General features: G+C 34.7%; 7 protein-coding genes across 7 annotated transcripts; 2 read left to right on the top strand and 5 right to left on the bottom strand.

The window, feature by feature from the left end:
* On the bottom strand, positions 1 to 2,077 carry FDP41_000467 (uncharacterized protein; the record flags this gene model as incomplete). Its single annotated transcript, XM_044708109.1, has 2 exons — positions 1 to 1,863; positions 1,922 to 2,077. 2 exons carry the CDS (start codon positions 2,075 to 2,077, stop codon positions 1 to 3), a joined length of 2,019 nt encoding a protein of 672 aa, XP_044569281.1.
* A 2,146-nt stretch (positions 2,078 to 4,223) lies between these two features.
* On the top strand, positions 4,224 to 5,297 carry FDP41_000466 (uncharacterized protein; the record flags this gene model as incomplete). The annotated part of the gene is made up of 1 exon (XM_044708098.1): positions 4,224 to 5,297. One exon carries the CDS (start codon positions 4,224 to 4,226, stop codon positions 5,295 to 5,297), a length of 1,074 nt encoding a protein of 357 aa, XP_044569280.1.
* Positions 5,298 to 5,350: 53 nt separating this feature from the next.
* On the bottom strand, positions 5,351 to 6,799 carry FDP41_000465 (uncharacterized protein; the record flags this gene model as incomplete). The annotated part of the gene is made up of 1 exon (XM_044708087.1): positions 5,351 to 6,799. One exon carries the CDS (start codon positions 6,797 to 6,799, stop codon positions 5,351 to 5,353), a length of 1,449 nt encoding a protein of 482 aa, XP_044569279.1.
* Positions 6,800 to 6,908: 109 nt separating this feature from the next.
* FDP41_000464 (uncharacterized protein) lies at positions 6,909 to 9,335 on the bottom strand (the record flags this gene model as incomplete). Its single annotated transcript, XM_044708076.1, has 1 exon — positions 6,909 to 9,335. The coding sequence occupies one exon, from the start codon at positions 9,333 to 9,335 to the stop codon at positions 6,909 to 6,911; it is 2,427 nt and encodes an 808-aa protein (XP_044569278.1).
* A 5,630-nt stretch (positions 9,336 to 14,965) lies between these two features.
* On the bottom strand, positions 14,966 to 17,503 carry FDP41_000463 (uncharacterized protein; the record flags this gene model as incomplete). The annotated part of the gene is made up of 1 exon (XM_044708065.1): positions 14,966 to 17,503. One exon carries the CDS (start codon positions 17,501 to 17,503, stop codon positions 14,966 to 14,968), a length of 2,538 nt encoding a protein of 845 aa, XP_044569277.1.
* Positions 17,504 to 17,731: 228 nt separating this feature from the next.
* FDP41_000462 (uncharacterized protein) lies at positions 17,732 to 18,676 on the top strand (the record flags this gene model as incomplete). Its single annotated transcript, XM_044708054.1, has 1 exon — positions 17,732 to 18,676. One exon carries the CDS (start codon positions 17,732 to 17,734, stop codon positions 18,674 to 18,676), a length of 945 nt encoding a protein of 314 aa, XP_044569276.1.
* A 246-nt stretch (positions 18,677 to 18,922) lies between these two features.
* Positions 18,923 to 20,859, bottom strand: FDP41_000461 (uncharacterized protein; the record flags this gene model as incomplete). The annotated part of the gene is made up of 2 exons (XM_044708043.1): positions 18,923 to 19,689; positions 19,803 to 20,859. 2 exons carry the CDS (start codon positions 20,857 to 20,859, stop codon positions 18,923 to 18,925), a joined length of 1,824 nt encoding a protein of 607 aa, XP_044569275.1.
* Positions 20,860 to 20,991: the final 132 nt, after the last annotated feature.

The raw sequence follows: 20,991 nt of genomic DNA, 5'->3' as shown, positions 1-20,991 counted from the left end.
TTACAATAATGGCTCTGTTCCATTCCAATCGATTGAACAATTCTTCCATCTTGTACGAATGACATTTTCAAGAGGAATATCATTGTTTGTTGAATCAGTGGTGGTGACAATGGCACTGTTGTTTTGATGTAATTTCAAACTTAAATGAATATCACCTTCCTGTTTCATGAATTGATCATAATAATATAATTCATTAGGTTCTTTTTCAAATAGAACACTGTAGTGACTCTCAAAATCTACCACCCATATTGGGAATGTAGGATGTTTTAAACAATTTCCAACTCGAACATGATCATAATATTCCAATATCGTTAAAAAACCAATGGGACAAGTTTTAGAATTGATCAATTCCTTGTTCATCTCAATCAATGAATGATCACTCGAATCATCATCATCATGAACATAACTGGTTGCATATCCGATGAGGAGTAAATTCACCAATTCTTGTGAACAATATCCAAATTCAACAATGAAACTAGAATTAAGTGCATTGGACATTTGTTGAATGCATTCATCTAATCCTATTGAGAATAGAATGGAACATAGATATGAAATTAGACCAGTACCATTTGGATTTAAATAGAATGATGAGAATGGATTGACATTAGGAATGACAAGATTCTCTAAATATTCATAGACTTGATCAAGACCATTCAAAGTACAATAAGAAATGGAATACTTTTCAAAGGAATCATGGAGAGGATCATGAACTTGAAATTTAACCATTTTGAAGCATGATGTGGTAGAGGCGTTGATCGATTGAGTGGTTCGAGTGGCAGTGGTTCGAGTGGTTCGAGTGGTGGTAGTGTTACTGGTGGTAGTAGCAGTGGTGGTGGTGGTGGTGGCAGTAGAAAGACTTCTTGACCGAACCACACAATGGACAAACAAGTCATAGAGAGAGTCAACCAATAGATGTAATTGATTCATCATGAACATGTCATTAGTGAACTTTGAATATTGTTCTGAATGACTCTGAGTCTTCTTGAAATAATAATTTCTAATAATGAATGATTGAATGACTGCCAATACTCCACATGGACCTCCTTCATTCTGAACAATACCATATTTGAATATATCATCATCAGAGGACTCATGATGATAGAAATAGATTCCTTGTTGAATCCATGAAGATGGAAGTGAGGAGGATTTTGAAGAACTACCAATGAGTAACTTTTTCAACTTTTTTAAATCCTCATTAGAAATGTGTTGATAGGAATATTTAGAGAGTTGTTGTTGTTTCTTCTTGGATGGATCATTCAAAGTCGTCGATGATGATGATGGTTGAATGATCTTGGATGTGGTTTTAACAGCAATACTATTACCACCATTACTATTACTACCATTACCACCATTACTCATGGTTTTAACACTTGTTGAATCCATCATGCTAGTGTCATCCACATCTTCAAGCTGAATGTCAAGATTGACTGTATTTGATGTTGCTGTAGTGGATAATTGTTTGTCATTCAGCTGTTTGGGTAGTGGTGAATTGGTAGTAGTGTTGAAAGTGGTGGAATTCAGAGTTCCATCCTTATGATCAACACCTCTGCCATTATTACCAAAATTGAATGCATCATTACGTTTGTTGGAACAAGGTCGACGAGATGAGATCATGTCTTGTGGTGCACCATGATCATCATCATCATGAGTTGAATGTATATTACTTTTACAAATGGGATGATTCCTTGAATGTACTCTCTCCATAATTAATTGTTCAATGAAAGAAGAAGAACTAGTTCTACTTATTTCAATATTATTACTACCACTATTGCTACTACTATTAGAAATCATCACTGTTGTGGGATGTAAATTCAATGAAGATGATAACACTTTCCGACTGCTAATACTATGCTCATCTCTTGGCTCAATACACGATGAACATGTGTCAGCTCATGATGAGATCTCAAGTACTACTACTTACATTCTCCTTATCAAACATTTTCAGTGTCTCTTTGAATCCCATCTTATTTAAATATTCCCTAATGAGAGCATCTGACAAAGATTTAATCTTTAAAGAAGATGTTTCCGAGGTGACTTGATGAGCAGTCGCTTTTGATGGGGGAGGTTGGAGAGACATTTTTTAGTTGAATTGTAATTTTGAGCGCCAAAACTGTCATGAATATTTGTTTGGAATTTCTCTCCATTTGAGGTTCAATGATCTGACAACAAGAAACTGCTGATTCTGAAGTTCATTCATGGATTGATTTCCAGACAAGTAGTAATACTAGATTGAGTTGTAATTAAATCATCATCCATCATTTATTGTTGTTGCACAACGTATTCATAGAATCACTGAAGATGAAATGACTTAGCCAATTATTTTCATTCACCTTTCAGACATGTTTAATGATCAAGTTAAAGAGATGAAAAGAAGTCACCGAAAAAGAAAACATCACTGCCTTTCTATGATCTTGAGGACATCAATACCCACTTTATTTAACAAAGATAAACCTATTAATTACGGAAATATTAATTCCATCCAAAGCAATTTTGAACAAAGTTATCGTAAATGACAAAATAGAAACTATTACAAATCCATACATTTCCCATAATATCACACATTCGAAAATTATTAAAACTTTGACAACAAATCAACTCTAATCTATATTCACAAACAACATAACAGTAAACTTTCACAAAGTATCATAATCACATGATAATTACGAAGACAAGCAGCAACAAAACCAAGAGAAAAGATATTTTCAAACATGAGATAATCAATATCTATCATTATTCTCCCATTAATATGATAAATATTGCTACCTATTGAATCTTTTACAACTTGTTATGTCATTTTCTTTCTTTTCAACACTATATCACATCTCATTGACAATAGTCCTTTCTTACCCGAATACCTTTAGGATTAAAACAATAGAGACAATATTTGTTTCCTATTCCATGTTCAATCCAATTAATAACACTATCTAAATCGTGAAATAGAGGATGAGTTGAACTATTATTTCAATATACTAACCTTCTCACGAAGGAAAATCATAATTTTTTGAAAATTTATTTTGCTGGTTATTTCCAATATTTCTCTCGCATAGTATTTGTAATAATAAAATGCATTACTAACCCCAAGCTTAAATAGGAATAGCAATAAATATTTAATGTGATTATTATATGATCAGTATTACTTGAAAAATTACACATCAATTATATTCCTAAAAGCTGAGATCAATGATGATATTGTTACTTTTCAACATTCAAAACCGATAGATTTCGCACCCACCAATAATATGGTAACTCTTGGTATTCAAACACTTTATTCATTACTTAACACTTCCATTGACAAGATGGATGGTATTGGGGTTTTATCCATCAACAGCAATCAATTTAACTTCCTTTCCGAAGGTTATACTTCTTTGGTTTTTGAAGTACCTGATGGAAGGGTTGCTAAAATATGTAAAACGTTTGATTATAGATGTTTGAAAACGAATATCAAACTTTGAATACTCTCAAAAATTATAAGAATGGAAATGACGGAAAATTAATATTTATTGATTGGGGTTTTGCTTGTAAAGCTGACGAATTGACACAGTTTGCCGGAACAGTTTCATTTTGCGCAGATGAATATTTAGAATGTATTTTTTATCCCCGTAGTTTCAAATCTTACAAAACAAAATATGATTGTGAAGCGTTATTGAAGACATTTTGTTATTGGGCTTCTTGCAACAAATTTCAATCCTCTTCAAGAAATGAATTAGACAAAGCAAAGGAAGCAAGAAAGTTTTGGCAACGGTTTGATGAGCTTAATTTCAAGACCATTGTTTATCAGATACGGAACAGTACTGATCCATACATACGCTGCACTAAAGTCATTCCTGCAAAACAATACAGTCCTTTTTCCTTCTGACCTTTGAAACACCATATTAGGATAATTTTTTTAATGGAAATGACAATGAAATTTGTGACCTTTAATACAACCATGCACTTACACCTATTAATCAATGTGATCTTTCAGTACGCAGAGAATATTGAGATTCAAAGTGAACACTGGAGACGAATAGTTCCTCGATCCATTGTCTTCATCGTCATCATCAATAGGTCATCCATTCATTCCTTCTTCTTCAGATTCCAAATTTAAAGTTCCACCTCTAAAAAAAATGTATTCTCTGTTCTCATTGTACTTTTAATTGTATCATGAATTCTCCGAATGATGTCTAAATACGACTAGTGATGACTCACTTTGAATATATTAAATGATGATACAACCATTTTCAATGACAACAACAATGCGTCGTGATCCTATTGGTAAAACCACCACTTTGTTTTTTAACAACAACCACTTGTTGTATCATTCTATATTTGAATATTTAAATATTCATGAAATTTGTACCACTCTATGTTTGGTGTGTCGACAATGGAAAAGAATTGCCAATAGTGATGCACTATGGGAGAAGCTATTGGCAAGAATCATGTTGAGAACAAACAAGAAGAATATTCGTCATTCGAGGATGATGATTCATTCGAATGCAATGAAAAGTGCAAACATTTCTCGAAACATGATTCAGCATGTTCTTGATCATCATCATGAAAAATTCATGTATGATTTACAATGTCATGATGATGATGATTTACAATGTCATGATGAAGAGTGTCGTTATGTACTCTCATTGATTTTACATCCAAAAAAACAATTGAAATTTGCATTTATTTGTGAATTTCTATTTAAAAAGATGACTCATTTGAAATTTGTGAACATTCATAAAATGAGTCATAGCAAACCTTGGAAAATACAAACCATGTATTCCTATTTTCATAGGAAGAGAGAACATGATCATTATTTTGCCCTTCTCTGTGAATATTATGTGAAATTAATTACCAAAAATATGAATGTGGATACCTTTTGTGAACAAGCGAGTGTGAATACAAGCGATGACACCTCTCCTTTTACAATCTCTCTTACTCCAAATGATGTGATATTTGCTGTAACCATTCCCTCTATGCAATCCATCTGTTATTGCTACATTCAAACACACACAAAAATTTGTATTTATTTAATGGCGAGTGATATTTATCCTTATCCATGTGCGATTCCATTGATCTTTCAAATATACTCTGAATTTCATGAGAAGGTTGCAGAAATGGGAGATTCAGGATTTGAGCATGTCTTGAATCAAAGAATTAAGGAATTATTTGAAAGGTTTGATTTGAAAAGAAAAACAACAAACACTCTTAATCCATCTTCTAATGACTCCTCAATATTCACCACCATTCAGGCTCTCGAAGAATTCCAATTTGATCCAGTTCCTTTTGATCAGATGCATGTGATCGATCTGAGTGATTTACTTTGAAGTTCATATTGTTGCAATAACAATGAAAGTACACTTTGTTCTTCTCTAGAAATTTATTTTTCAATTCTCTTCAAAATTAAACATTCGTTCGTGAGTGACTCAATGTGCATGACTTGAACCATATTTTGACTGGTAATTTCAATACACACTCCACCACCATGTTGATGTATAAATCTCCAAGTACCAACCATGGTCTCACCATTGGATGACATACTCACATGGCCAAGAGCAGAATACAAGACACATTCATTGAGAGAAGAACCAGCCAAATGAGAATCTCCCAAATGTCGATAGACAACGTGTTGAGAATCACTAGTTCCTGATTCTAACTTGGAAAGAATCCATTGCTTTTCACATAGCAATAAAGTATAACTATCCTTATTGAAATTCACAACTGAATTAAGAATGGTTTTGATAGCATTTTCTTCTGGAATTGGGTTCGAAGAAGAACCAAGTACTCGACTGCTTGAAGTATAAGAAGAGGTTGTTGTTGTTGTACTGCCATTGTCATCATCACTGCTATCGTCGTCGTTCATAGTATTACCTCCTCCTGTTGTTGCTAATGATCCAGTTGGTGTGGAAGTTGTTGCCTTGATTACCATTCCCTTATTTTTAGTCAATTGGACAATGACTGAACCTTTTGGTACTAATCCAGCTGAACGCAATGTTGTTTGATTCCAATCTTCTGCAAAGAATTCTTTACGTGGAAATGTAGTCAAAATACTGTAAGCTTCATTTGGATCTAATTGATTAGAAATTGCAGCAAATAAGGCATCCAAATGATCATCAGCATTCAATTGAACCTTTTCAGTAGTGCCTGAAGATAATCGGACTTGAATGAGAGCCACATTGGAAGAGGAGGATGAACTGCAACTACTTCCACTTGTAGAAGCCGAAGCAGCACTACTACTACCACTACTACTACTCACTCCTGTTTGTTTCATCATCTTTTCTTCCTTCTCTCGTTTCATTTGTTCTTTCAAAGCCTTGATTCTTTTTTTTTCTTCCAATTTTTCTTTTTTCAATCGCTCTTGTTCCTTCAAACGTTCTCTCTCTGCAAAGGCTAACTTGTTTTCGAGAGTATCTCCTTTGAGTTTGTTTGGATTGTGGTGTATCACTGGGATACCAGCAAGGGATGATGAAGTTGGTGTTTCTGTGTTGCTGGGTGTGGATGAGGGGAGGGTTGATGAAGGAGTGGTGAAGGTGGTGGTGGTGGTGGTGGTGGTGGTTGTTGTAGGAGCACTGGTGGAAGATGTCTGATCAGAGGCTCCTGCAATTAATTCTTCTTGATCCAATTCATTAAAATGATCGTAAATGTATTGAATGGCTGCATCAATGGAAATATTGTTTACCATTTGAAGAGCTCTTCCTGACTTGAATTTAGAAAATCCCATGTCCATCAAAGTGGCAGACATGACAGGATTGACTACTACCGAGTCATGATCAATCTTGGGTTTGCTTCCGAGTCTTAGAGTCGAAGATGAAGAATGGGTGTGGGACATTTTTTTTGAGTTGTTTTTTATTTTGGGAGTTTCCGTGTTCACCTACTGATGAGAGAGCCTCTTTCAACTGAGCAACTCGGTGCCAAGTTGTTCGATTGCAACTCGGTGATCAAATCTGTTGAATTGATTTCAGAGTCATTTTGAAGTATTCCACAGATCGATCGATGATAGTATCCAATGGTAATGGTGTATCATTCTGCAATAATACACTTGTATGACTCTTTCTCAATTCCTTATGAATGTTGCAATACAATTTACAATAGTAGACATCTTTGGTCAAGTGAGCCAATTTGTAACACAAAAATCTACTCTGAATTAAACAAAATGATTTCAAATAGAGGGATAATGATTTCTTCAAATATTCCACATGATTGTACCTTGTGCCAAGTATTTCATAATAATAGGCAATATCTGTTTGACTACCATGAGTGAGTAAAGTATTCATTGTATTGTTTGGTAGTGGTGGTGATAATAATGGTGATATGGTTGCAGTAGTAGTAGTTGTAGTAGTACTAGTCATGGCAACACTAGTTGGAATACTATTAGCTGTTGAAAGTGGTAGAGTAGTAGTAGTATTGGTACTCGTCATGGCAGTGGTTGTAGCAGTAGTACTACCAATACTACTACTCGTCATGACAGTGGTTGTTGTTGTTGTTGTTGGAGGAGGAGGAGGAGGAGGAGGTGTCATTGACATGATCGTTGTTGTTGGACAAGACAATCCATGCCGACCATTCCCATCACATGACCACATGAAGGACATGGGATGATGATTCAAATATAATAAACATCGACTCTTATATGTTTCTAAATGATTCTTTTCACAATAATCAATTGCTTTGAATAGATAAGACATTAACAGAGTTGAAGTTTCCTTATTTTTCAATAATTCACAATTTTCTAAATATACACTCAGTAATTGAATAAAATTAAATTTCTCAGCCAATTTGAAACATGAAATGAATTTAGAGATAGCTTGATGAATATTTTCATCCATGTAATAGGCTATGAGTGACTCTAAATATAATAAATCACATTGATCAATAGTCAATGATGGATCAATCATATTTCTAAATTGATTCATTAGAAGATTCACATTTTCACGATCTTGTAATTGAATGAAATGCGCAATGATGATTCTATAACATGTATGATCTGAATTTGGAATTGATTTTGAAGATAATAATTCATAATCTGAATACAAGTCTAAAAAATCTCTTGTGAATCCTAATTGAAGAGATGATGAACAAGATTTCGAGGAGGAGGGTGATTGTAAAGAGGAGGAGGTGTTGGTATTTGTGGTATTTGATGAGATGGATGGTGACCTTAGAGGTGATTGAATGGATGGTGATTTCAGAATGAGAGGTGACCTTAGAGGTGATTTCAATCGACCAGTGAATGGAGATCTCAAGTGTCCACTCGTCGTCGTCGTCATTGTCATACTACTACTTCCACACAATCTCAAATGACATTGATACAACAATCGATCACCAATGAATCGATAAAAATGTAATTTTACATGATTCAATAGAGACTTGGGAAATAATGGTATTTTAGAATTGAATTGATTGAATTCTTGCAATTCTTGAAAGGATACCTGTTCACACTTTTTCAATAATAAATATAATTGTAAACGAATTTCTTCATCATGAAATCCAGTTAATAATTTGAATTGAATATAATCGAGAGTAATAAAAAAGGAAATAAAAGAGAGTGATTGATTGGGTTGAGTTTGTGCAAATTTCAATGCTTGTAAAATAAATAATTCCACATTCTTTGATTCATTATGAAAATATTCAATCATTTTGATTTTGTATAAAATGATTAAGGATAATAATAGAGATTCATGTTCATTATTTTGTTGAGCAATTTTAATACTCTCTTTTAAGGAAATGGTTGCTTGTTTGTAATATTTAAAATGATAATAGAGTAGAGATTTGTTCAATGAAGAATAGGATCTATTTTGAAAATAATCATAATAAATATGAAGAAAGAAATTGGCATTCACAAAATCCATTTCTTTACAACTTTGAATATAATTATGATAATACAATTTTGGAAATATTTTGCTCACAGAGTGAACAGAATCAGAACCAAAGGAATTCTGAGGAGGAGTTGTTGAACAAGTAGTAGCGGTGGTAGTAGTAGTGGTTGTACGACTATTTGCAATAACAGGAGTAGTAGCCGTAGTAAAAGGGAATAACTGAAAAGTACATTCAATAGTATCCTGATTTAAAAGTAACATTGGCTGATTGGATTTGTATTTCATCAAATTATCAAATAATGTCTTGACTCCATCAAATAATAAATTATTAAATATTAAAATAATTTTACGAAGAAATATTCCGAAAATAGAAGTCTTATTCACTTGAATGGTTTTAAATTTGTCAAATAATGTGAATAGAGCATCAATATTATCAATGGATGAGAAAGTAGAAATAAATGGTTGAACTAGATCTGGATTTACATTGGTTAATTCCGTAATGAATCGATTGATGATTCCGAATATGGGAGTACGTACGTGTTGAATACAATCCATAATAAATTTGTTGGTTGCAACGGTTTGTTCCTTTAATTCGGGTAATCGAGTAAAGGAATGATGATGATGATCCAATTTTGTTTTTTTTGTTTTGTTGAAGATCTTTGACAGTTGACATTTTAATGAACAAAGACAAACGTTCCAATATTTACAGTTTTTTATAGTGGTCTATTGTCTGAAAAACTTTAAAACTGTAAAAGTAGTAATATCATGATTTTTAAGACATGTCAGAATTGATCATCATTTCTTAATTTGGGCACAAGTGAAATCTTTAAATTCCAAACTCTGTGATTTCATAGAATGGAATGAAGAAATACAAGCTCATTACGAATGTTCGGAATGTCAAGTCAAGATGTGTGATATTCACAAGACTTTTCACAATTCCTTGAAATCTCGTTCCATTCATTCCAATTTGGTCAAAATGATCGGAAGTAATCAAGTGCCATTCAGTAATCAATTCAAATTGACAGGAATGTTGGGTGATCATGAAGATGTGGTTTTTAACTTTAAAAATCCATCTGCCATTGAAGTCGACACTAACAGAACAATTACATTATAGATAACATTCCTGGTGCCAATAAGTATTTGCTTCCACTATTTTTATCATTGAATAGTGACATTTTTTCTCGTGACATAATTTCGAAATTGGAGCAATCAGGCGATATTGTTTCATATTTGAGCCAATATGTTGCAGAAGATCAACGAGCGTTCTATTTGTTTGACGATGTAATTGATGTTGAGGATATTTCTTCTGAATGAAATTAATTGAATTATTTAGGGCTTCTGACGGAGTAATTTGTGGAACATTGAAATGAGGAATCATGTGGAGCAAATATGATTTTCCAGGGTTTGGGGGAAAGTGATAGGTAACTGGTGGTACAGATTTTTTTAAAAAAAATTTAAAGTCGAGCCAATAGCAATTTATTGGGCCAATCAAAGCGGAAACAAGCAGAGAAGGTTTATCGTTTGTTTTCAATCAATCCTAATACTCTAGTCTCTATTAAATCATCATTACATAGTTTGTTACCATTAGCATCAAATACAATACAATCTCTGGCTTTGATTGTGATCTCCGACAAGTACCGTTTCACAGAATTAATTACATCATTTCCGAATATTCTAGGATGTTGCAATATTTGCTTCAATGCAATAACATCACTTTTTGCTCGATGTTGATCTACAATATCACGATCAAATAAGGTTTTGAATATTGTTCCGAGCTTGTAATTTTCTAATTTTTCTAATAATTTTTGTTTGATAATTCCCAAATATCAACCGATTTTCCTTGAAATTAGATTGCAAGAGTTTTTTCTGCCTCCAATACATGTATGCTTTAAATATTGCATCTTTGTCAAATGGAGAATTGTGAGCAATAATTATTGCTTTTTTCGGAAGCTCTGCAACCAATCTAGAAATTGCTTGATCTTCACGCACTCCATTAAGCACCATTTCATTTGAAATATTAGTCAATTCTACGACTGATTTTTCTATTTTTCTTCTAGGACGAATAAATTGTGGAAACTCAATAGTGCTGTTGTTGCTAAGATTGTCTGCATAAAAGTCAGTAAAACTTCTGACTTTGAAATCTGTAGTTTCATAATCTGCAATTATAACTGAATAGTCTTGAAGTGAGTCAATGACTTTGTAATATCGGAAATGATGATTGCAACCTCCTTTGTTTAAACAGCATACTTTGCATAAACCACATTCTTTGCGTCCTTTTAAATTTTTACATTCTGAACATTGAGTTGGTATCCTTGTTTTTTTTGTGTTCTTTTTCAATTTTGCAATTTCTTCGTTTGAAAGTTCAGCATTATCGAGTGCTGATAAGGCTTCTTCAATTGATGGAAGTGAGATTTCAGTGACTGAATTTTTTGTGTCACTTTTTCTCTGTTAATCGTTTCTTGAGTTGGTAGTTTGTTGTCCGGCATTGGAGGAAGACCATTGTACTTAATATTCAACCTATTGTAATGCTTTGAGCAACTTTTTTAGGTAGGGAAAATAGGCGTTGTGTATCTGTTAAATGTTCAATTACAACAATTCGATGTGACTTAAAAAGGATGCTACACAAATCATAAATGCAAAAATTATTACATTTGTGTTGTATCAAACTGAAAATCAATTCTAAACCGTTGTTCGGTTGAGTAAATTCGGTTATTGATCGGTATTCCTATCACTTGGTTTGTGCAATCATAAATTTTGTCGTTGAACAAATATTGTTCATAATCTTGCAGAGAAATTCCACAACAATTTTTCTCGAACTTGCTTTTCTTGCTGTGTTGGTATGATCATGATCACAAACAAGATTGTTCTCATCACACTCAACATTATTCCTATCACAATCCCGAGACGATTTATGTCCTATTTCTTTTTTGAACGCATAGAATTTATTTCCATGAGAGTAAAGGGATTTTCTGCAATTGACTTTATTCAGCAGAGTCCCGAGTATTAATTAAGATTTGAGAAGGTAAAAAAACTCCAAAAACCGCCCATCGGAAAAAAGGAGAAAACCAAAGAAACGCAAGGAAGTGTATGAAGGAGGAAGGCAGAGACAATGATTCTAAGATGTGAAGCGCAAGAAGTCACATTAAGCAATTTCTTGATAAATCCATGAAAATAAGATAACATGATGAATTAAATACATGAAATTAAAATATTAAAATATATGGTGAGCTCAGTAAAATCCTTGTCGAAAAGATTCGATCAAGATGGACCTGCACTGTCTCAATGTTACTAAGCAAATCAAAACGCACGAATATGGAGAAAAAATTTGAGCATGAAAATATTTTTCGTTGCTCAACCAAACTCTTTTAATGTTTAAAATCGAAACATTCATGCCCTTCATTTCGTTCAGAACATATCATCCTTTCGAGGAAATTTTGATAGAAGCACCTATACGTAAGCTATGTCCGGAGACTTTTGTTTTGCTATCCATTAATCTAATTGCATTTCATATTAATTCTGAAATTGGTGTGGTTGTAAGGAATTGATTATCTCGAAATGAGAGTAGAGGTGAATCAGGAGATTTAAATTCCTTAACAAGGTTCATATAGGTCTTAAGAATTTGAACAAGACAAAAACTATTTACACTGATCACTGGATCGATTGGATGAGGTCGATCATTGAAGAAAAAGTCAGTTTTGTGACCAGATAGATTGATATGGATCCAATTTTTCTTCGGTTTATCAATCTCAACATCTGACCATTTCAACTCACATAATTCACCAGGGCGAGCGAACAATCTAAAACCTATTACTAGGATTGCAGCCGTAAAGGCAAATACAAACATTCGTCCGGTGATTGAGGATTGCACATTGAAATATAAGCAGCGATGTGAGAGGGCCGAATGGGATCTCTTACGATCTTTTTCCTGTCGATCAAAGACCAAATTCTTTTTGAACCTTTAACCACTCTACCATATCTACGGGGTAGTTTTTAACTCCCAACCTTCGAGGTCGGCGAAAAACTGGATAGCATTCTTTGCTTTCTGGATGAGGTATCCTTCTTTGTGGTTGGAAAGGTAACCACAGAAATTATCCATTGCTCTCTCAGACTCTTTGTGAAAATCGAAACCAGTAATAAACCAAGAGAAAAGACCATAGATTTTCGCATATTCTTTTAGAGTAGATGGAGAGAGGGACACAATTATACTAAAATCAGTTAGTTGTGAAATAGAGTGCCATTCACTTTGAAGGCAATCATTTCCAGATTCTCGAATTTGTTGAACAATTCTGTGTATGGCTCGATAATGATCAAACTTCTTGGAACACTTATACTGCTTTCTGATATTTTCAGCAGTACTGAGAACCAGGGAGAGGAGGGCCAATTAGGAACTACTAATGTCCCTCGAGCCCTCGATTTGATGATGTGGACGATTGTTTGAGGAATTAGACCAAGAGGAGGAACGCAATAATTGATTGAGTCTGTTTCCCAAAGAGACTGAAAAGCGTCGTTGTCGTGCCAAGAGTTGAATTGAACGTGGACTGCTGAATTTGATGTCGCGAACCTGTCGACAGTATGGTAACCGAATTCTCTGTGAATAAGGTCGAGTAGATCTTCGGAAGAACGCCAATCTCATAATCGACTTAACCGATCTGCGATCATGTTTTGATGGGATGGAATGAATACCCACCTTTGAAATCCACCATTTTCGTTTTAGCAGAATCGACCAAATGTCCTTTGAGATCGATGCGAGATGATCGTACGTTCCATAACCTTTCCTTAGATAACTGAGGGCTGTGGTATTGTCTTCCCGAATTTCGAAATTGGTGTGAGGAGGATAGCTGTTGAGTTGGTCTGCTTGACGAAAAAAGTAGAGGATTGCCAGGAGTTCTTTCTGATTGATATGTAAATCCTCCATCGAGTCGAATTTGCCCACCAGAATATTTGAACAAGCATGGATGCCGTACCCTGTGGGGAAGCTTCTGAGTTGACTGTGATCGGAGTTGGCCATTCTAGCTCGAAAGGTACACCAATGTTCTCCTGAACTATGTGCTGAAGGATTAATAGATCTTTCTTTGCTCCTCTGTTGATCAACATGCTTGAATTCCAACCTTTCTTTTGAACCACAATTAACATGTCTCTCCTTAGTCTGTGGAGAAAGGGGGGAATGTAATGATTGGCTACTGAAAGGAATTCCAATTTGCCTATGAACTTGGCCACGTGTCGGCATCTGATAAACTTTCTTGATTTTTCTGCTTGAGTAAGCTCGTTTGAGATTTCTAATGTTGTACTTATCTTCTCTGATGGAATAAGAATGCGGCCTGATACAAAGTCTAGAGAAACTCCAAGGAAGTCGATTGATTGAGTTGGGACCAATACACATTTTTCTAATTGCAACAGCCACCAACCTAGGAATAATAAATCGAGGACGATGGTCATTATATGATCCCATAGTTCTTCTAATGAGAAGGCAGGGATTAACGTGTCGTCTATGTAAATGTAAACCATTATACCATTGCTTCTCCAAACAATAATAATTTCTTTGAAAATCTTGGTGAATATAATTGGAGCTGGGGCAAGACCGAATGGAAGACAACAGAATTCGAATACCATCCCTTCGAATTGGAATCCTAGTAAGTGTTGGGATTCTGGGTGTATTGGAATGTGGAAATAACCTTTCTTCAGATCTATCTTTGCAGCCCACATTCCTTTCTTGAAAAACTTGATGCATTTGAGTAAAGTGTCCATTTTGAATGATGCTACCTCTATACCTCCGTTGATCGTTCGTAGATCTAAATTCCCACTTGATGCTGGTTGTGGACTGTTGTATGGTTGGTATCTCTGATAATATCCACGATTTCTGTCATATCCGCCACGACGTCTGGATGATCTATTCATAAATTGGTTCATATTCTTAATAACATCTTGATGTTTTTGTTGAACTCTCTTTCTGCTCTTTCTTTGGCAGTCAAATCCAAAAAGTTATCAGCGGACACACAACTTGAGATAAAGTCATCCGCTGCTTCAAAAGAGCTGTTCTCTTTTCCTTCGCTGATGAACACCATCACCAGTCAATTGACAAAATATGCAGAAAATCCCACAAACACCGGACCTTTATCAAGGTTGGGTGTTTGGAGAGACTACAAACCCATTAGTCCTTCCTTTAATTAACAAACAAATTTTATTGTTTACTCTTTCGAAACATGTGGTGCATGTTTTGCTTCTTCATGTTTATGCATTGCTTTCTGTGACGTAAAATATTTTAAACAATGTTCACATATAAACACTGAAACCACTTGTTTGCTCTTCCATATGGTGCGTCGAGGTCGCATTCTTGAACATGGTTCTCGTCCATCATGGTTGTAAATATTGACTTTTGCGCCCATATTTCTCAACAACTTGGCAATATGATACTCTCCACTCCATCGACTACAAACATCATCAATGAGATGGAGACATGTATTTCCTCTTGTATCCACTTCATTCACTCCAACTCCAAAATGTATCAAAAAAGGTATCAATATGGCACTATTTTTGCATTTTGATTCCACCACAAAATGTAACAATGTTCGATTGATCTTGGGAAATCGATACTGAAAGTTCAAATTTCCATTCTTCAACACATAATAATATTGGTTCTTAATAGTAGTCGAATCTAATAGATTTGTAGTCCATGTTAGAAAATCATATCCTTCATCGTCTGGCTGTAACGGAAAGAGTCGACCATCCAAAGCTCGACAAATAATATACAATAGAGTGAAAGACTTTCTTTGAAGGCACAATTTTCGAAATATTTGAAGCGCATTCTTCTCGTTTTCAAGTGCCATTTGTGAAACTACATGTCGTATGAAATCTTCAATTTGTGAAATATTGCCTTGACGAATGCAAGACAGTAACAATTCGAGCGGTGTTTCTCCATTTGCATTTGGTAATAGGAGGTATTTCCTCAAAATTGAGCCACATTTCTCCCAAAGGATCCAAAACTTCTCAGGCATCTCTTTAAAATGATTCACATTCAAGAAAAAGAGAGTGTGTAAGGGAGATTGATTTCCAATCGTGGTACCTCTCAAATGTTGTTCCAAAATTTCTGGATGACTATTGTAATAGCTATTCATGACATCTTTAAAGATTGATAAAGGACAATGAGAGCTGCATAGTGCATGTAATGGATTCGATCCAAGAAGTGAATCTTGAAATGACTCGAAATCTCGAAATACTTTTTCAGGGTGTAAGGTCTTTAGTTTTGTCCACTGCAACGGAAAATGTTGTAAAATATAATGTGTGAATGAATATCCTGTTTGATAGTTCAATAAATTGGCTAAAGAGTTGTCAAAACCATATTTTTCATGTACATATTTCTCTACTTGTGGTGTGAGTGGTAAAATGAAGAAATCCAATAAGGTCGAATGCGGCTCTGCATGAAGTATACGCTTGTCATTTAAGGGAAGAATCTTGGTAACAGCATCATGAATGTATTCATCACTCTTTTTGGAAAGTTTTTGTAATGCTAAAATAATGTCATCCAAAATTCCATCCTCAGGGCTTGTGCAAGTTAAGGCCACTGAGAGAGGACTTTGATGCTTGAAGTTACGCCGTAGATGATTTGTGGATTTGGTTAACAATGCAGAATTCTTTGAAAGGATATACTTGACACTCTCTCTAAACTTTAAACGTATTGCCATTGTCAAAATATTCTCATTCGCCACATGAAAATGCAACATCCAAGGTTCAGCCTTGAGAGTGGACAATAACTCTAAATCGGATGTAAATATTTCATTGGGACTGTACAACTCGTTCTGTGACGATGGAGATGCAGTTTCTTTTTCAATATGATGTGATCGTGGTGGATGATCATTACGTTTCAGACGGTTCAATGTTGTTATTAATTGCTCAACCACCTGACTTGACTCTAAATAGGCATAAATTGTAAAATCAGTATTCACAAAATGAACATGTGGATAGTTTCTTGTAGTGTCTTGAATTGTTTGCTGTACAAAAGGGTTTTTGGGTGGAATGGTTGAAGAGCTCTCTTCAAAACTTGAAGCAAGTACGTGTGCTTGATCAACAGAAAACGAAAGTAAATACACTTTTTGTAACTTGTCAAACCCTGTTGCAATTTCTAACAAGTAATCAAGCGATCGACCATACGGGAATGACAGTGCACTTCGCACAATGGTCACAGAGGGAAACAGCGAGCTCATCAAGCCAATCATTTTCATCGAGTCATCCAATAACAATATTTCGTACATGTTCACTATTTTCACACCTTGGATGGTTCCATGTTTGTTTTGCAAAAATCTAAGATAATGAATGAATCTCTTCGACATGAATGATTGAAAACGTCTCATTAAACGAAATTCATCACTTGATCTCCTTTCTGGATAATAAGGATCAAACACAAGCGTTGAATAAAATCGTTGAAATTCCAATGCAAATTCTATCAAATGGGAATAATTATTATCATTTGGATTCAATACTATTGTATTGGATGTATTTGTTTTCATTGATAACAATTCTTCAATATTCGTACAGGAATATTCAAAGATGACATGTTCATCCAAATAAAATTCCTCTCCCATGAAGTAACCTTTAGAAATTACTTGATACCAATCCCGACATACAAGACTCATTCTTTGATAAATGGTTTCATGTTTCAAATAGGAGAAAATTTGAGAGAGAAGAAACTCATCGGAGGGATCAATGATTCCATTGTGTTGGAGAAACATTTTATTTTGTTCTTTTATTTTGAACTTGGAACTCGTTCTGAACTTTCAAACCCAAGTGGTTTGAGAAAAAATGTCCAAACCTCAAGATTCGACGTCTGCAAATCATGAACACGCTTTCAGGGACGTTCTTCCAAACCACCTATTGCCCTGCATTTCGAGTTCACCAAAAACTCTTCGAAAATTTATCCTTGACTTCGTTCATGGTTTTATCGTTCGATCGCAAATGATATGAATTTATGGAGTCAATTGTTAGTGAAACACTTGTATGTGGATCGAAATGTGATTAAAGAAGTGTATGATCCATGTCATGAAGATAATCAACAACAACACCACGATCATCGTATCAAATCTCGTCCCTCTCTCATGTCTGTCTATTTCACTTTACGTTCTTTCATCAAACATAAATTGACAACTGACAGTTCACAAAAGAAATCTTCTCCGAGTCTATTGAAATCTCCTCTTGATTCTCAAAACGTAGAGGAAGAGAAATTACCTTGTTTTGCTACTTTCTCCAATCACGGATACAACATAGCTGAAGGATTCAACACTCAATTATTTTCTCGATACTTCCATGAGATTGATTATGATCCGTGTGGAATGGGAGATTATATTGGCGAGAGACGAGTGTTTGTGCATGAGCCATTCCATATGTCTGATGAAGATCATGATATCAGGATCTCATTGAATTCTGGTGAAATGATTCGTTTTCGTATTTATGCTCTTTCATTTCAAGAAGAATTTCAAGAATATTATCAATCGATGATTCAAAAATTGAGTGGAATGATTTTTATTCGAAACCTACCAAAGGAAGTGATGCTGAATGAAACTCGTATCATTGAGTCTGAATTGCCAACACTTAAAATTCTCATGAAACAAGAGTTCAAATCACCACTCGTTACCATTGGATTACATACACAACATGAACAACGAGATACAATTTTCAAAATACTTTACAAAATGGTGCATGAAAAGAAATATTTTGGAGAATGTCGTGTGGATGTGACACAATGTAATTTATATGAACATGATCAAGTGGAGAGAACCATGATCCATGCCTTGGGACGTTATCGACTGCATCAATTGGACACGAATCAATTATTTATGGATTTGATCAATAACAAGTTAAAGTTGGAATGGAACAAGAAGGACAAGAATCATTGTCAAACGATGTGAATCTTTTGAACCTCTTGGCCAAACAATGATGATCTAAACAACTTGCTACTTCTAAAGTCCAAATCTTAAGAGATGAATGGACCAATATAGATACATGAACATTTCGAATGGGTGGAAAACACTTTGTGCGAAGAGATCTCTATCTTTTAAGAATTCAAATTTATGAATCTTCTTACATGGTCTTGCAAAAAATTTCAAACACTTTTAGTTATTACTATTTGATCGATGATTCACTGTTTAAATTTTTTACAGTTTAAACTCATCCTTTACAATGCTCACAATTTCATCCACATCCACTTTCATTCCAGAAGAGGAACTGTAATGTCCTTCTACAGCAGTGACTGCATAATACTTGAGTCCTGAACCTCTCGATTGACAATAATAATCTCCAGGCCAATGGAAATCTTTTGGTCTTCCTGGCCATCCAATTTCAATGACAAATTTGGTAGATCTTTTTGCGAAACTCAAATTTGCAAGTCCTGCACCATGTGGTGCAATAATTGCTTTGGCATCGTAGAAAACTTTTCCAATTTCCAAGAAGGAACTTAATTTGGATAATTTCACAGAAACGACATCCATCGAGTCCTTGACCAATTCAGAGATTTGTTTCACCATTTGATCATTGTTATTAATTCTTCTCATATTGGAATCCGATCGATCCACAACTAGAATATAATCTCTCTTTGTGTCCTTTCGAATTGGATTTGAAATTAAATTTCTCTTAAGAGGTTGTTGAAGAGCACTTGAGGCAACTCTCAATGCAATATCGGTCGTGAGTGGAGTATAGACATCTTCGTTGGAATGCAAAAAGTATAATCTTTTGGCTGTGTAATAAATGTTTGGTTCCGCATAAATGAAAACTCTCTCTTTTGGAAAAACTCCAGCATCGGTTAAAAGTTTGATTGTTTTTTCCACATATTCTCCACCGTAGACAAGAATTGGAATATTATATGGAAGATAGGTCGAGAGAAGAATAATTCTTGGTAAAATTTCAATTGGAAAGTGTCCCACAGCTGTTGTGAATGTGTCATGGTTTTTGAATTCCGTAACGTTACGCATCAATGTGCGTTCAATCACACCAACAAGAATGACATTAAAAATATTTCAAGTCACATACAACACTTACCACTTGGGAACCAAACATTTCCTACCACAGCAATTTGAGGATTGTAAGCAACACTCCATTTGTGTTCTTCTTGAAGTTTGATTGGATGCCAAACAGGCATGGAATATAAATTTCCACTCTTGTCAAAAATTGAGTGTCTCACTTCGGGATGGTCCGTACCATAGTCTAAAATACCATCTTCAATTGAGACAATTGCAAAATCAATATTTGGTTTGTAGCACCAACTCTTGTAAAAGAATTTGCTTTGAATCTTGTCTTTTCCAATGTCGCAAATGGAGCACATGTTATTTCCGTGTTCAGTTTGGCACAAGTTATCATCCTCACAGTATGCCTTTTTTGTTCTTGGCTTTACAAAGGGATAATGAACAAAATCATCTCGATAAGCGAGTTGGTTGAATTTCACATGGACCTTAAAACCAGGAACATCACTCGTGACACGATATCTGTCTCCATTCAACTCTCCAATTTTATAAATTTCCTTCTTTCTTCTATCTGTCAAGGAGCTACTCTTAATCTTTTGTCGCAACTCGGGTGTGAAAAAGTACTCTTTCAATCGATTTGGATTACTACGAATTGAAACTTGTTGTTCTAATTCTTCGTTGACATAAAAAGGTTCCAATTTGTTCGACAAAATGATACCCTTTGCAAAGTACTCGATATCAATTTTGTCACTCTTCAAAAATTCATGTTTAGAAACTCTGGCATCATATTCCAAATCATCCATTCTTTCAATCATTTCATGTTTTTGAAAATCGACTTGTTGTCTCTTTGGAAGTCGAGGATCTACTGGTGTTTTATCTTCATCGTCATTCGGAACAAGAGATTTCTTCTTTCCATCTTTGGTGAGTGTAAAATGGACATCATTCACTAGAAGTGATGAATCTTGTTGTTGTTGTTGTTTCGATAGAGAGGAATTAGAGAGATGAGAAACAAATAAATAAACTAAAAAGACTGTTAGAAAAACAAGACAGGCAAATATGAAAGAACGTCCGAATACAAGTCTGCCAAGTTGTGAGGCTAAATTGTTGTTGACGCTTGACCTCGCAAATTTTTGCATTTTTTTGGATGACGAATGACACCTGTTTCCTTGTTGATGTTTACTTGAAGTCATTTACTGTGATCTTAATGCTAGATGTTCTCTTTGAGTCAAATTTGACATCAATGTTCCATTTCTCCCATTCACAGGTTT

The sequence above is a fragment of the Naegleria fowleri genome, assembly GCF_008403515.1.
Source record: "Naegleria fowleri strain ATCC 30894 chromosome Unknown tig2, whole genome shotgun sequence".
In the NCBI taxonomy this organism is placed as follows: Eukaryota; Heterolobosea; class Eutetramitea; order Acrasida; family Naegleriidae; genus Naegleria; species Naegleria fowleri.
The sequence above is the reverse complement of the archived record's forward strand: the minus strand, read 5'-3'. Positions and strand labels throughout refer to the sequence as shown.